At 43.7% G+C, this 12,511-nt stretch overlaps 1 protein-coding gene across 2 annotated transcripts in view; it reads left to right on the forward strand.

Moving 5' to 3' along the window:
• SRRM3 (serine/arginine repetitive matrix 3) overlaps positions 1-12,511 on the forward strand; it is a 354,881-nt gene that overhangs the window by 296,354 nt on the left and 46,016 nt on the right. For both annotated transcript variants that reach the window (XM_086954780.1, XM_086954781.1), the window contains one exon: positions 2,301-2,656. In XM_086954780.1, the coding sequence (XP_086810906.1) occupies positions 2,301-2,656 (356 nt within the window). The remainder of the gene's footprint in view (positions 1-2,300; positions 2,657-12,511) is intronic.

Genomic DNA, 12,511 nt, shown 5'->3' on the forward strand with positions numbered 1-12,511 from the left:
GTGAATAAACAATTGATTTAGAGCGCCCAAGACTAATGCAAATTCTGCAAGGCAGAGGGTGTGTGCACTGTCCTGCTCATTCCCACTCGGACACCATGAACATCTTTAAGGGGTAGCCATGCCACAGCTGTTCCTACCCCTGGACTCTTGGTCATGAAAGTAGGGCATGAACAGGAAGGAGACTAGAGTTTAAAAGCCCACCTTGTTTTCATTCAGCGACCAGCATTTCCTGCAATTAGCCCAACCTCCAAGCATAAAAAAGAATGCTGTTGAAGGGATAAGGGAAGGACAAGAGGTCAACTCTGTCATGTCAAAAGGAGTGGGTTTTCACTTTTACTTCCACTGGATATGTTTTGTTAATAGGGACTGAACATGTTGGAAGCTGCTGTGAGAAAGACCCTGGAAAAGGCTGAGTCTACATTACAAGGAAAACCTAGAAAGGGAAACATTCTACAGACAGCCTAAAAAGGAAGGAAAGATTTTACATCCTATTTGCTCTGTTGGATGAGCATTAGGACACTGAGGATGAGCTTAGGTGGCACGGCTAGAAGCAAGAGTCCAGCTATGATGTTGGTTCTTAATTCTAATACCTCAGTCTTGGACAGAGCTTGAAAATCTTGTACTACTTTCTTCAGTGTGGAAGGACATTTTGGAGTGTTCAGGTCTAATTAGAGCCGGTATGCCGGCCAATTCTAGATGAGTTTGTGGTGAAGTCCGATTCATAGGGAAAAGTGGGAATCAGGAAGGAAAGTTGAAATTAGAAGTTATATTAGGGATAAATACACCTTAACCTCAAGGTGAGGCGAGTTAATTTCATTTCCCAAACAAAAACATATTGAGGCCACATTAGTGAATATTTATTAGCAAAAGTCAAGATAAATTTGTACAGAAAATTGGTAACTCTTAAAGAGTCCAAGGAGATGAAAGTTTAGTGAGCAGTCTGGTAAAGATGTGTAATAGTTAGAGAGACTCATATCTGATGGTCTGGGACCCAATAAAGTCTTGAGATATTACTTATCCATTTTGGGGTTTTGGTAAAAGCTCGGCTAAATCACTCTTGCACTGATGCTGTATGCTGCTTGTGATGACTTCAAGTCTTGTTATTTATAGCAGCTTATACATATCCATACACATCACACACCAAATAAGACCACAACAGGCATTTGGGACGAAACGTTGAGTACAATAGTCTTATGTCACTGGACGAACTCTTTACAGCTTTGTACAATTCTTCTTGCAAGCCTAGCTGGTCTGTTTGGTAATGTCTACCCAACTGATGAGCTAAGGATGCCAAAAGGTTCTGAACTTAATTCCATCCAAAGCAGTGGATTTCTTGGCCAAACTGCTTCTTGGTGGCCCGAGACGTTGGGTTTTTTTGGGTGGTTTTTATTTTTGCTTTATTTTTTTCTCTATCTCTTTCTCTCTCTCTCTTGCATTTTTGTGAATCTAACGATGCACTTATGTTGCCCCGCTTTTCCCTTCTCTTCATACCTTACCTACTAAAGGAGGAAATGCCACTTTTTTGGTAAGTGGATGTTAACCAAGACAGGACTTGAACAAAAAAATACAGAGTAATGACAAAAAAGTGACAAAATGAGGTTTCAGGGCCCATGGTGTACTTACGAGCTCTGAGAACGTGCTCGGCGAGGAAAAAAGGACAAAGAAAGAAAGAAAGGACCCAGAAAACATTCAGAACCAAGTTTTGTTTTAATTTGAAATGACATTTGTGTATTTTTATTTAGTTTTTCTAATTTTGGTTCGCTTTTCAGTGATTTGTCTCCCTACCCTGCCATTCTCCCTGTCCCACTCACCCAACAAGCCTTACCCTTACCCGATCTGTGCTTCCTGTCACAGATACCGTTCCTGTGTTGAAAAAAATTCACATTTCTTTTCTCAATCCCTTACATCATCTTCAAAAAATAATGTTTTATTTTTTATAATTTTATTTAGACTTTTTTATATATTATTTTTTATCCTCACTCATTTTGTTAACTAATATTCAAATCAGGCCATAGGAGATATTCTCTCCCTTACTCCTCCAGCCCTATGATTAATTTTCATATTCTTGTTTACTCGTTTGCGTTTTGCATGTGGCCAGTTGCATGAGCGGCATTGTTGGGGTCAGAAGGCTACAGCAGGGAGCTAGTTTCAGTCTAGAGCCTCCGTGTAGTGTGCAGTATGCATTGTACTTTGACAAGTGTGTATCTCTGGCACTTCTTGGTGTCTCTTCTCTAATACCTTTGCTCTCCGTTTCCCCTTTTTTCTTTTGTCCATCCCCTTTTCTAATTCCCTTCTTCCAGAAGCTCGACTCTCTATCACCTTCAGCAAGAGAGCTGGCCAAAATGGAGTCCATGTCCCCGGGCTGCCGAGAAGGGAGGGGAATTAAGCACAATCAAGAGAGCTCCATCCCTGTTTCGCCAGGAAAAGTTGGCAGTGGTGCACCAGGCGATAGGCGGACCCATCATCACCGGTCCCGGTCAATGTCGCCCCAGAAGCACAGGCGGTGGTCCAAGACAAAGTCAGATGGAAAAAGAGAGTCTGCTGAACACTCGGTCAGCCACACTGGATACAGCAGTGATTCAGATGGATCAGTGGGCTCACGAGCTCACTCCATGGCAACAGCAACAGAAAAGAAGCATAGTGCCCCTACCAAAAAGTAAGTGCCAGCAGGATAAAGAAGCAATGCATATCGAAATGTTCAAATGGAATCATCCAATTTAATGATGTAATAGAATAAAGTTGCAATTGTGGTCATTGAGTTGCTTCAAGTTTACAGGCTTGCTCCTATTTTCAGATTGTGAGTAGCACATCACCTTTTAGCACAGTACCCACAAGTAGAGAAAGGGAAATAGGCTACAAGGTGGAAATGGAAGAGAGCGCGGCTGTAGGAATAGACTAAAGGTATCTTTATGGGGACTCAATTACTCCCAGTCTATATGTTCATGCCCATTCCTAACTAAGAATCAGAGACAACTAGAATGTGGATGTATCTGACTAGTAAAATGTGGATACTACCTGGTGTAAGTAAAGTAAATTTACAAGTGTAGATATTCTACAAATAAATGTACTACTTTTAGCTCTTCACCATTTACGAGTGTAAAGTTACCCTAAAGTGTAGACTTACAAGTCCCCACCCCCTGAAAAAGGGGGTGGACTCAGTAAGACATCAAATATGATCATAAACTTACTACTAGTACTATCTTTTCAACCGTATTTGAAGTTCCACACACATGGTGGAGACTACACAGTTGGGGAAGAGATCTTCCTATGGTAAAGTTTAGGGAAATTTGTAAAAGGTTATTAAACCTTATAAAACATTGGATACAAATATGTGAAATATTAATCTTTATTAATTTTATATATTTATTTTGCACGTAGAGCAATATAAAAGAGTTGTAGCATTAATAATCAGAATAAACGCTTTATCTATAGCTACATTAAATTAAATGTATTTATATTTTTAAATAGGTTGGTTAATTAATTTAATCTAATTTAGCTTTGGTTGTGGGGATTTCAGGTGTGGTGCTAGCCTTACTTCAGCCCTAAGCTGGAGTATATTTACTACTGTTTGGGGTATTTTTTGACTCTAGTAACTATAGGCAAACTGTTTGTGAATAGCAACTGGCCTACTTTGGGGGATGGTTTTATATAAAAATAATTTAACCTGAACTTTTGTCTAGGATGCAACTCGGGGTTAAAACTGCAGGATATGTTGATTGGGATGAAGTCATTATGGTGCGGGACTCAGTAACAGGAGTTTAGTCACGTTTAGAACAAATAATTTAAAGGGCATATTTCACATCAACAATCACCTCACCACAATTGATGATGGACCTATGGATTTTCTAGACAATAACAGAGAAATCAATGATTGAGTAAAGACTGTAGGCAAGTCTGTCTTAGGAACTGGAGTACATTCTGTGCTTACTTAGGGTGAAGAGCAGAGAAGAATATTCCACAAGGAATCTGGAATCAAATGTAGCCGCAAATGGCCTCCAGCAAATTTTATATGAGTACCAAAAAGGCATACCTCTTGCATGCTAATTGGGAGAAACCAAAAAGGAGCATCAATAAATAATTCCTGTGTGCTCACAAACCCAAACCGTCCCTGTGGGAACTATAAGGGCAATGGGACACAGCATGTGACTGAAAGGTATCTCATACAGAGGGGTAACAATGTCGACAACATGTGGCTGGATGGATGCCATTTTCTTAACTTTCTGTTTGTGGCAGCCATTTTGTAGTTGGGTTCTCATGAGAAACTGGCGGGCTACTGACTGAAGGTTCGGCTAGTATATATATATATATTCACTGAAAAAACCATAGGCTTCACACCAGTTATAGTTAGGAATTAGCATTTAAAAAACCTATTAAATTCACTAAAAAAAACATAGGTTTCACATCAGTTATAGTTAGCTGGAAATTTTACTGACATAAAGCCATTGAAATTTCACGTTATAGTTAGTTGGACTCACTATAACTTGCACGTGTAATGCACTGCTGATGACGTCACATATTACATCACAGTATGTCCGTGTGCACTGCACCCAATTATTAACCAGTATGCATGTGACAAATTTTCAAAACTTAGAGGAAAAGGTACGGAAAGGCAGAGGGCTGACTGGTAATTGACTACATTTCTTGAAGCATATTTGGCATAGACTGTGTTGGAATATGAACCTGTAGCGCAGAAGGGTGTTCTCCATCCTAGGGCCAACTCATAGCTGTCCAGTTTCAAAAATACTCTTATGTGATCATGCTCTGATAAACGTGTGGATGGGGATGGGGATAACCACTTCTCAGCAGAGCTTATGAACTGTTCATGGGGCAGCAAAAATCCCATAGCAGAGGTGTTTAGTTCACTAAAGCAGTATCCACAAGAACAAATACACAAGAGGCAGTAATGGACAGTTAAATTAATCTCTCCTTTTACACTCCTGTGCAGGTAAGTTGTAATTATATTATTGTGCACTTACTGCTACATCTCCACATTCTTCTACCACACAAGGAGCATATGCAGCTCTGGCAGTAGCAGTACAGGGTTCTCTTGTGCATAGCACTGGTTAGTAATCGCACCAGCAAAGTAAGATTCCCTAACATGAAGAGGTGCAGATCAGCAATAGATCTGCACGTTTGTCGCACTGAGATTTGTAAAGTACTCACTTTTACTTTAAAATCCAAGTTCTCTGCCACTTAAACTCCCCAGCACCCCATTGACCACCCTTTTCTTCCGGGAAGTCCTTATAATTCTGTTGCTGAATGCTGACATAGGAGTATTGGAAAGCCTGGTCAAAGATACGGTTTTAACATTGCAGCAACTTGTGCAATCAGTTCTTTATTTCAGAAGCTGAGCATCCGAAGGGTCTATGGGATGGATGCTTGGATATTCGAAAATCGGCACATGCATAAAGAAGGCACAAAGCCAGGCACACAGGAAAAACACCCAATCATATGGGGAAAGAAAAACAAACTGTTATGTCTAGATAGGACGAATACGGGTACAGGTAGCGGAGTCACTTTTCCTTGGATCTGGTATGGACTCGTTTTTACTGCTGGCGTAACTGTGCAATATAAATGCAACTCTACAGCGGTTGCATGAAATTCCGAGGTGGGAACATTGTATATTTTCACCCAGTTGTCAATAAAATTTGATTGTGAGACCTACAATTTTGAATTTTATATTGAGCTCGCTTCTGCAATTTTAGACATTTTATATCGTTGCACATGAATGATGGTCCCCCACTGATGGCAGGTCCTGTGTATATACGTGATTTATATACAGAGCCACTCTAATTATGAGATTCTACAGCTGAGGTTGCCAATATAATCCAACATATGCTGCCTATAATTTGCCATATAATCCAACACATGCTGCCTAAACTGCATATTTTTACAAAAAAATGTAAATGCTAGCTCAAATGTTACTAAAAAGGAGGTAACGTCCTGCTTCACAGTCAAAAGCCCATCACAAGTAGTGACTGGTCTATTTTACATTGCTATTGGTGTATTTAGGTCTTAATCTGAAAGTAATTAGGCACAACATTTATAAAGGAAGTGTTAATGTGTACAGATGTCAAAATAATAAAGTAATACTATCAACATAAATTTGCTGCATTATGCTCCATTATTCTAATTTATGTGGCTATATAATTTAGTCAACCCTGCTGCGTAATTTAGACCTTCCCTGCCGTTTCATTACAGTGGCTCTGCCTATTTAGCACAGACTGCCAGAGCATGGTGGGGGCGGTTTACAGTAGGTACAGGAGACGAGAAATGCAACCAAATAGAAGTTACAGGCTAACAGGAATGAGCCCAAAATTTGGAGAATAATCCCTTTCTAATAATTTCCTGTAAAAATTGGCACAGACGTGAGGCTTTTCCTCTGCCGCAGTGGCAAGATTAAATCAGTGGGCACTGATTACGCGAGAAGCCATGAAGTGAAGGGGGAGGTAACGGAATAAGGAAGAGGCAATAAAGACTGCGGCGTAGGGTATTGGTAAAGGAGACCTCATCTTGGGCACAAATGTGGACATTGCGACGTTTCAGATGCCAAGAGGGACCACATATCAGTGACCAGTGTGAAATACACTGCACACATGGCTTTGCCTGGATTACGAAGATACTTTCTGCCTGTGTGAGTGGCGTTTCCTTGATTCAACTTTAGCTTGATTTATTTAACACCAGGAAAACGATGCAATTTAAAAAATGTTTCTATTAACAGCGCAAGCATAATCTTGCAAGGCTGCATTTTCTGTAAGCTTTTCAGGTGTTTAAAGTTTAAAGCCAAGTTTGCTCCGTGCACCCAAATGCGACCTCGTCCATGAGACAAAGTAAAGGTCAATGTCTCTCTATAGTACACTTACTTTCATCGTGTTTTCACTCATTATCAACGCTGCACGGATTCAATTGTTACATTAATATAGGAGAGGTTCCTGCCTTATTGTAAATTTTTAACATGCCACACATTTGACCCTGCCCCCACGCTCACTGAATCCAGACATTGCATGCAGAATTACAATCAACATACTCTTCCCCAGGCTCGGGCCGCCGCAAAACCCATTATCAGACTGACTTGCCTGCTGGGGATGCAACAGTTTGTCAGAGACACCGACTTGCCGCTCCCGATTCCAGGAAGTGGGCAGCAGCGCACCAAATATGAGTGGCCTGCCTTCGACTGATTTTTTTTTTTTTTAATGTCTTCTTATATAGCGCTCAAATCACGGGGAGGCATCTCGGCGCTTGCATTGGGAACCCGTCCTGGCTTTTCCCTGTGACATAGCCCCTACAGGGCATCCCCAAGGGGAAAGCCAGGCATCCCACCGCGGGGGGGGGGGGGGGGGGGGGGGGAGGTTGTGGAGATTATGTAAGCTAATGCCCAGAGTTGCAGAGTGTGAACCCATGATTCGAGTAGGCACCGAAGCGAGAATTATCGAGTCCGTGGACATTTGGGCTCAAGACCCTGCCTCGTCGGGAATTGAATCCTGGTCCCGGGTCTGACCTCTGCTTCAGGGTCTGCCTCCTCTAACCAGTGAGCCACACTTCTCCACAGGACATGGCGATAGAGCCACGCAGCAATCAGCAGCAGAGAGAACACCAGTGCATTCGGCCCACAGCGCTGGGACCTGGCAGCGGAAAAGTGTTTCCTGCCTCGGCGCCCGCCATTGAACGTTCGATAGCTGTGTTCCAAGAGCAGGTGGCCTGCACCAGTGTGGAATCCGCGCTAGAACACCTACGTTTAGCTCAAGATTCCCGCAGCCAATCACTAGCTAGATAGAGCCCAGTCATGGGTTTCCAGCCAGTCAAAGACTACCAAAGGCTTTCTGGCAGCATTTCTAATTCGGCTGTGAGCCCCAGAGTGCCCACAGCTCATATATTTTTAGTGATTTGATGTCTACTTGACCGTCGGAGAAAACAGACAATAAATCTTCTTGCCCATTATTAAAATCTACTTGGTTCGGGCGTCGGGTCTGGTCACCTCACTCTTACAGGTGCCATGGACCATGCCATATCACATTGTGCCCCATCTCCTCATGGTGGCACTAATCTAGGAGACAAGGCTAGGAGTACCAAAGCACACTGCATGTAGCACCAATCTAAAGGGCACAGTGCCTTCAGCCCATGAGAAAAGGCTGATGGTCTGAGAGAGTGCAGACTTCAGGAAAAATGGCCATGGAAATAATGAACTAACTGAGAAGCATGGATGACCAAGGCTGAGTCCAGTGATCATCTCTCTGGTCCATTTTCCTTCTGTCTGATAAAATTAAACCATCACAGTGTAATATGAATAAATGATGAGTTGCACTATTACAATCGTAGCTTTATGTAAAATGTGTTCCAAACCCAATACAGTCCTACAGTGTATTAGAAAGAGAACTATGTATATATGTATGTAAGGAATTTGTAAAGCGCTGGATTCACCCCCGCAGGGTTATCTCCGCGCTACCATAGAGAGGGTGCAAGGCAGACACAGATCAATCCCGGAATAATTCCGTCTTCAGGAGTTTCCTGAAGCGAAAAAACTGGGGCATTGGCGTAAGTCCTCTAACAAGGTGTTCCAGCATTTTGGGGCAATGTAGGCAACCGTTTTACCTCCTGTTCATATTTTCCTGTAGCGGGGGACCACTAGCAACCCTTTACCTTCCGATCTGAGTCGACGATTCGAACATTAGACTTTAAACTTGTCCGCCAGGTAGCTAGGGCTCGTACCATAAAGAGCTTTATGAGCGAGACAAGAGAGCTTGAATTGAATTCTCTGACGAATAGGGAGCCAGTGGAGTTTTTTTAACAATGACCCTGGGGAGGTGCATGGCGACTTTTTAAGAGCCAGGCATGCAGCAACATTCTGTACAATCTGTAATCTACTGAGAAGCGATTCATTAGCCGATGCCAGTAGAGCATTGCAATAATCCAGGCGACCAATGATCAAAGCCTGAATCAGAGTTCTACGTACATAAAAAGGCAGCCATAAAAATACTCTATGAAAAAGGCTCAGGGTATGGTAGCAGGTCCCTGAAGTAGTCATAATTTGATCCTTCATTGATAACAATACATCCAAACAGACCCCTAGATTTTTAGCCACTGTATTAGTAGACGGAGCAGGGCCTAACACTGCAGGCCACCACTTCAGGGACCAAGAAGCTTGGGCCGAGCCAAACAGCAGGATTTTGGTTTTGGACGCATTCAGCTGGAGATAATGTTCCGTCATCCAAGCTGATATGGCTAGCATGCCCTTGGCAAAATGCTGATCAATTAACTCTGTTTCCTTATCAAAGGACAGGAGTAGTTGCATATCATCAGCCTAGGAAAATGGAGTTAACCCATACTCTATGATGATCTTGGGTAGGGGGGCCACATAGATATTAAACAAGGTAGGACTCATAAAAGAGCCATGGGGCACCCCCTTGGTAAGCTGCAGGGTTTGAGATCGAAAGGGACCCAGATTCCACCTCCTCAATAAGATCTTGCTCAGAAAGATATAGTCAAGCGTGGAGATGTTTTTGAATGTTAGTTGTTGTTTCTTATTTGGCTGCCCCACTTGATTAATTGATGCAGGTTTCCATGAGGTTCCGACTTTTATCTCCTTGACGTCGATCCGGGTGGCACAGGTCTCTCATGTTGAAGTCCCCGGTGATGATAAATTTGTGGCCCGGGTTTTCATAGAGGTATTCTCTGATTTGGCCAGTGGCCTTCCTTGCTGTTTTTAACTTATTATTTGGATTGCTGTAGAGGTTGATTACTGCAATTGTGGTTGGAATACCCTCTAATATTGTTCCCTTTATAGTGACGATCTGGACGTCGGGCGAGTTCGTAGGCCATTCCTCAATTTGTATTTGCAGGTTTAATTTTACAAAGATTGTTACCCCACCGGTCGGTCTTCCAAAGATGTTATTCATATCGGCCAAAGTATGTATTGCCTGAAAGCCTTTGATGGGGTTTGATGTTATCGTCCATGTTTCCTGTAGACATAGGATATCTCCTGTTTTGAGCAGATTCACTAGGGTTGATTTAAGGCCGGCCACGTTCCAGCTTATTAATCTGAGGTTGGTTCTTGTTCTTGCTTCTTGAGTGCTAGGGATTTGTCCTCCGGTTGGTGTACAGGGCTGTTGAGATCTAGGCCCAGTCTTCTGAAGTGGCGTCCTGGGGTGCTCTTATCTCCATGCATTATCTGGTAGTGTCCCCCTTCGTGAGCTTGATTTTGATGTTGTTACAGAGTTGTAGACTCTGGGTCGATTTAATGCCCCTTAAAATGCTTTTCCGTGGTATTATTGCAGTTTGTTTAGGCAGCCTCTGTAATAGGATTTGGGGGTACTTTCAGTTGGACATTTATCTACCCGGATCCCCCAATCCCTAAGTAGATCTTCTTCTGTCAAAATATTTGAGATATCTTGTTTGTTGGTCCACTTTATTTGGGTTAACTCCCTATGGCTTATCCAGGGGTAATTTTTGAAGTGCACCGATTCGAGATGGGCTGATTTTAGGTAGGCCAATGGGGATATGCACGACAGGAGGTGTAGAATGTTTGAGTGATTTAAGATGTCGCCCGGGCCTCTTGTCTCAAATTCAAGCGTGAGGATCACTATATGCTCCGTATCTGGCTGGTGACCATTTCCCGAGTTGTTTCCCTTACACTCATTACTCTGCCCATCATGCGCAGTTGTTTGATCTCGAGCCATGTTTTTCCGTTGTTCTGGCAAGGAATGACTTGTGTTTTCCCATCCGGATCATTATTAAAAGATTGCTCACAGGTCTGGTGCTGGACTTCCTGCGGCATCTTCCATGCTAATGTGGATTGTAAAGCCACTGTGTTATGGCCATTGCATTGTGTTTTCGTTACGGGTGGCAATCCTTTCAGGACGCAAGTTTCCTGCAAGGAAGCTACTATCAACTTCTCTATCTTCTCACGTGGTTGTAACTCCGCTACCTTATATCCTATTATTGGACTTTTCATGTTTTTACTTGTCTTGGGTAGTCCCTTTGTCTCCCAGCCGTCTACTCTTTTGGAGGTGTTGCTATGGGTGACATTCACCACCTAAGCATAAGATTGTATTTGGGGATTGGTGACAGTATGGGTTTCATGCAGTGTGATAGACGCCTTGACGGGGCCCTCAGTTCGTTTCTCATTCAAGTGATGTGGTAAGGAACTTTCCTGACCATTGTTCGCCGGTGAAGCCTTGGCTATAATGTTTTTTCTCATTTTAAAAATTAGATAGATCATTGTACCCTTGTCGGGGCTAACTGTGCCGATGTCTGGCTGATTGCAAATTTGTTTCGAGTACGGAAGGCCTTTCATTCTTTTTTTGTATGAGTGACATTGCGCTTTTTCTTTAGTTTGTTTTCTGCGATTTACGTAGTTTTTTCTTTTGTCGTCTGGAGAGCTGTTTTTCGATTGGTCTTTGATATGATGTCCTGCCATCGTGTCTAATCTCAAAGCTGGTGGATGAGCTCGGGTTCTTGCCTGGAGACATTTTATTGCTTGTAATTACTGTACCATCTGTTACTTCTGGTTCATTAGATGTTGTTGCTTGTACAGAATGTAGTTCTTTTTCTGGGTTTTTCCTGCTTTGAATGTTGCTTGGTCTAGCTTGACTGCATTCGTTTATTAAGGTAGTTAACAAGTCAGGCAGGGTGGCTAATGTATCCACTATTGCTTCACTGAAGTTTTTTGTTGGACTTGTGGTCCCCCTTGGTCTTTTTTTAGGTCGAGCAGACCTACCCTCAATGCGTGAGCATTGATGGTGTCTGCTTCAGACCTAATGTTACCCGTATTTGGGAATGTGGACACGAGAGGGTGCACGAGCGCAGATTTGCTCAGATTTGACCTCGTGAGCGCGCACGTCTCCGTGCCCCTCTCGTGCCTTACATTCCCATGCGCACACAGCCAGCCCCACACCCCTGCACACAGGCACACGTACACACAGGCAGGCACACACACAGGTACAACACACGCAGGCACATACAAGCGCACCCGCCCCCCCCGCCCCGCCTACATACACACAAACGCGCACACACACACTCCCAACCCCGCTCACTGGGCACACGCAGGGCTTCCATCACGGGGGGGGCGGGCACCGTCAATGTGCCCCGAAGCCCCCCCTCACTAGGTCTGCTATACTCTTCCCCGTCCCACAGCCTCACAGCACTCTGCAGGCGCCGCCACTGTCACGAGCCGCAGGGAACGCCAACGTGCACGCTCACGGCGTCACGCTCCTGCCCTCTCACGTCTCTTCTGCGCTCCAGGCCGACGTGCGCCAAATACAGGAAAACGACAGAACCGTGCGGAGGTAGTGCCGCTGCCTAGCCAGTGAGGTGAGTGAGGCTAAGAGGGACATGCGTAGTGGGGCCACAGGGATCTGGCGTCAGTGCCTGTGTGCTGCTGCGCGCCTGGAAGATCGTGGCAAATTACTTCAAAAAAGTTTTAATTATAAAATGTGCAAATTACGAGCACCGCAATCAAGCCTACGTAAGAGCCGCACCACCGGCTGGTGGTGCAACGGCTCTGGGTCTGACTGTG

This window comes from Lissotriton vulgaris, chromosome 2_1 (genome assembly GCF_964263255.1).
Source record: "Lissotriton vulgaris chromosome 2_1, aLisVul1.2, whole genome shotgun sequence".
NCBI lineage: Eukaryota > Metazoa > Chordata > Amphibia > Caudata > Salamandridae > Lissotriton > Lissotriton vulgaris.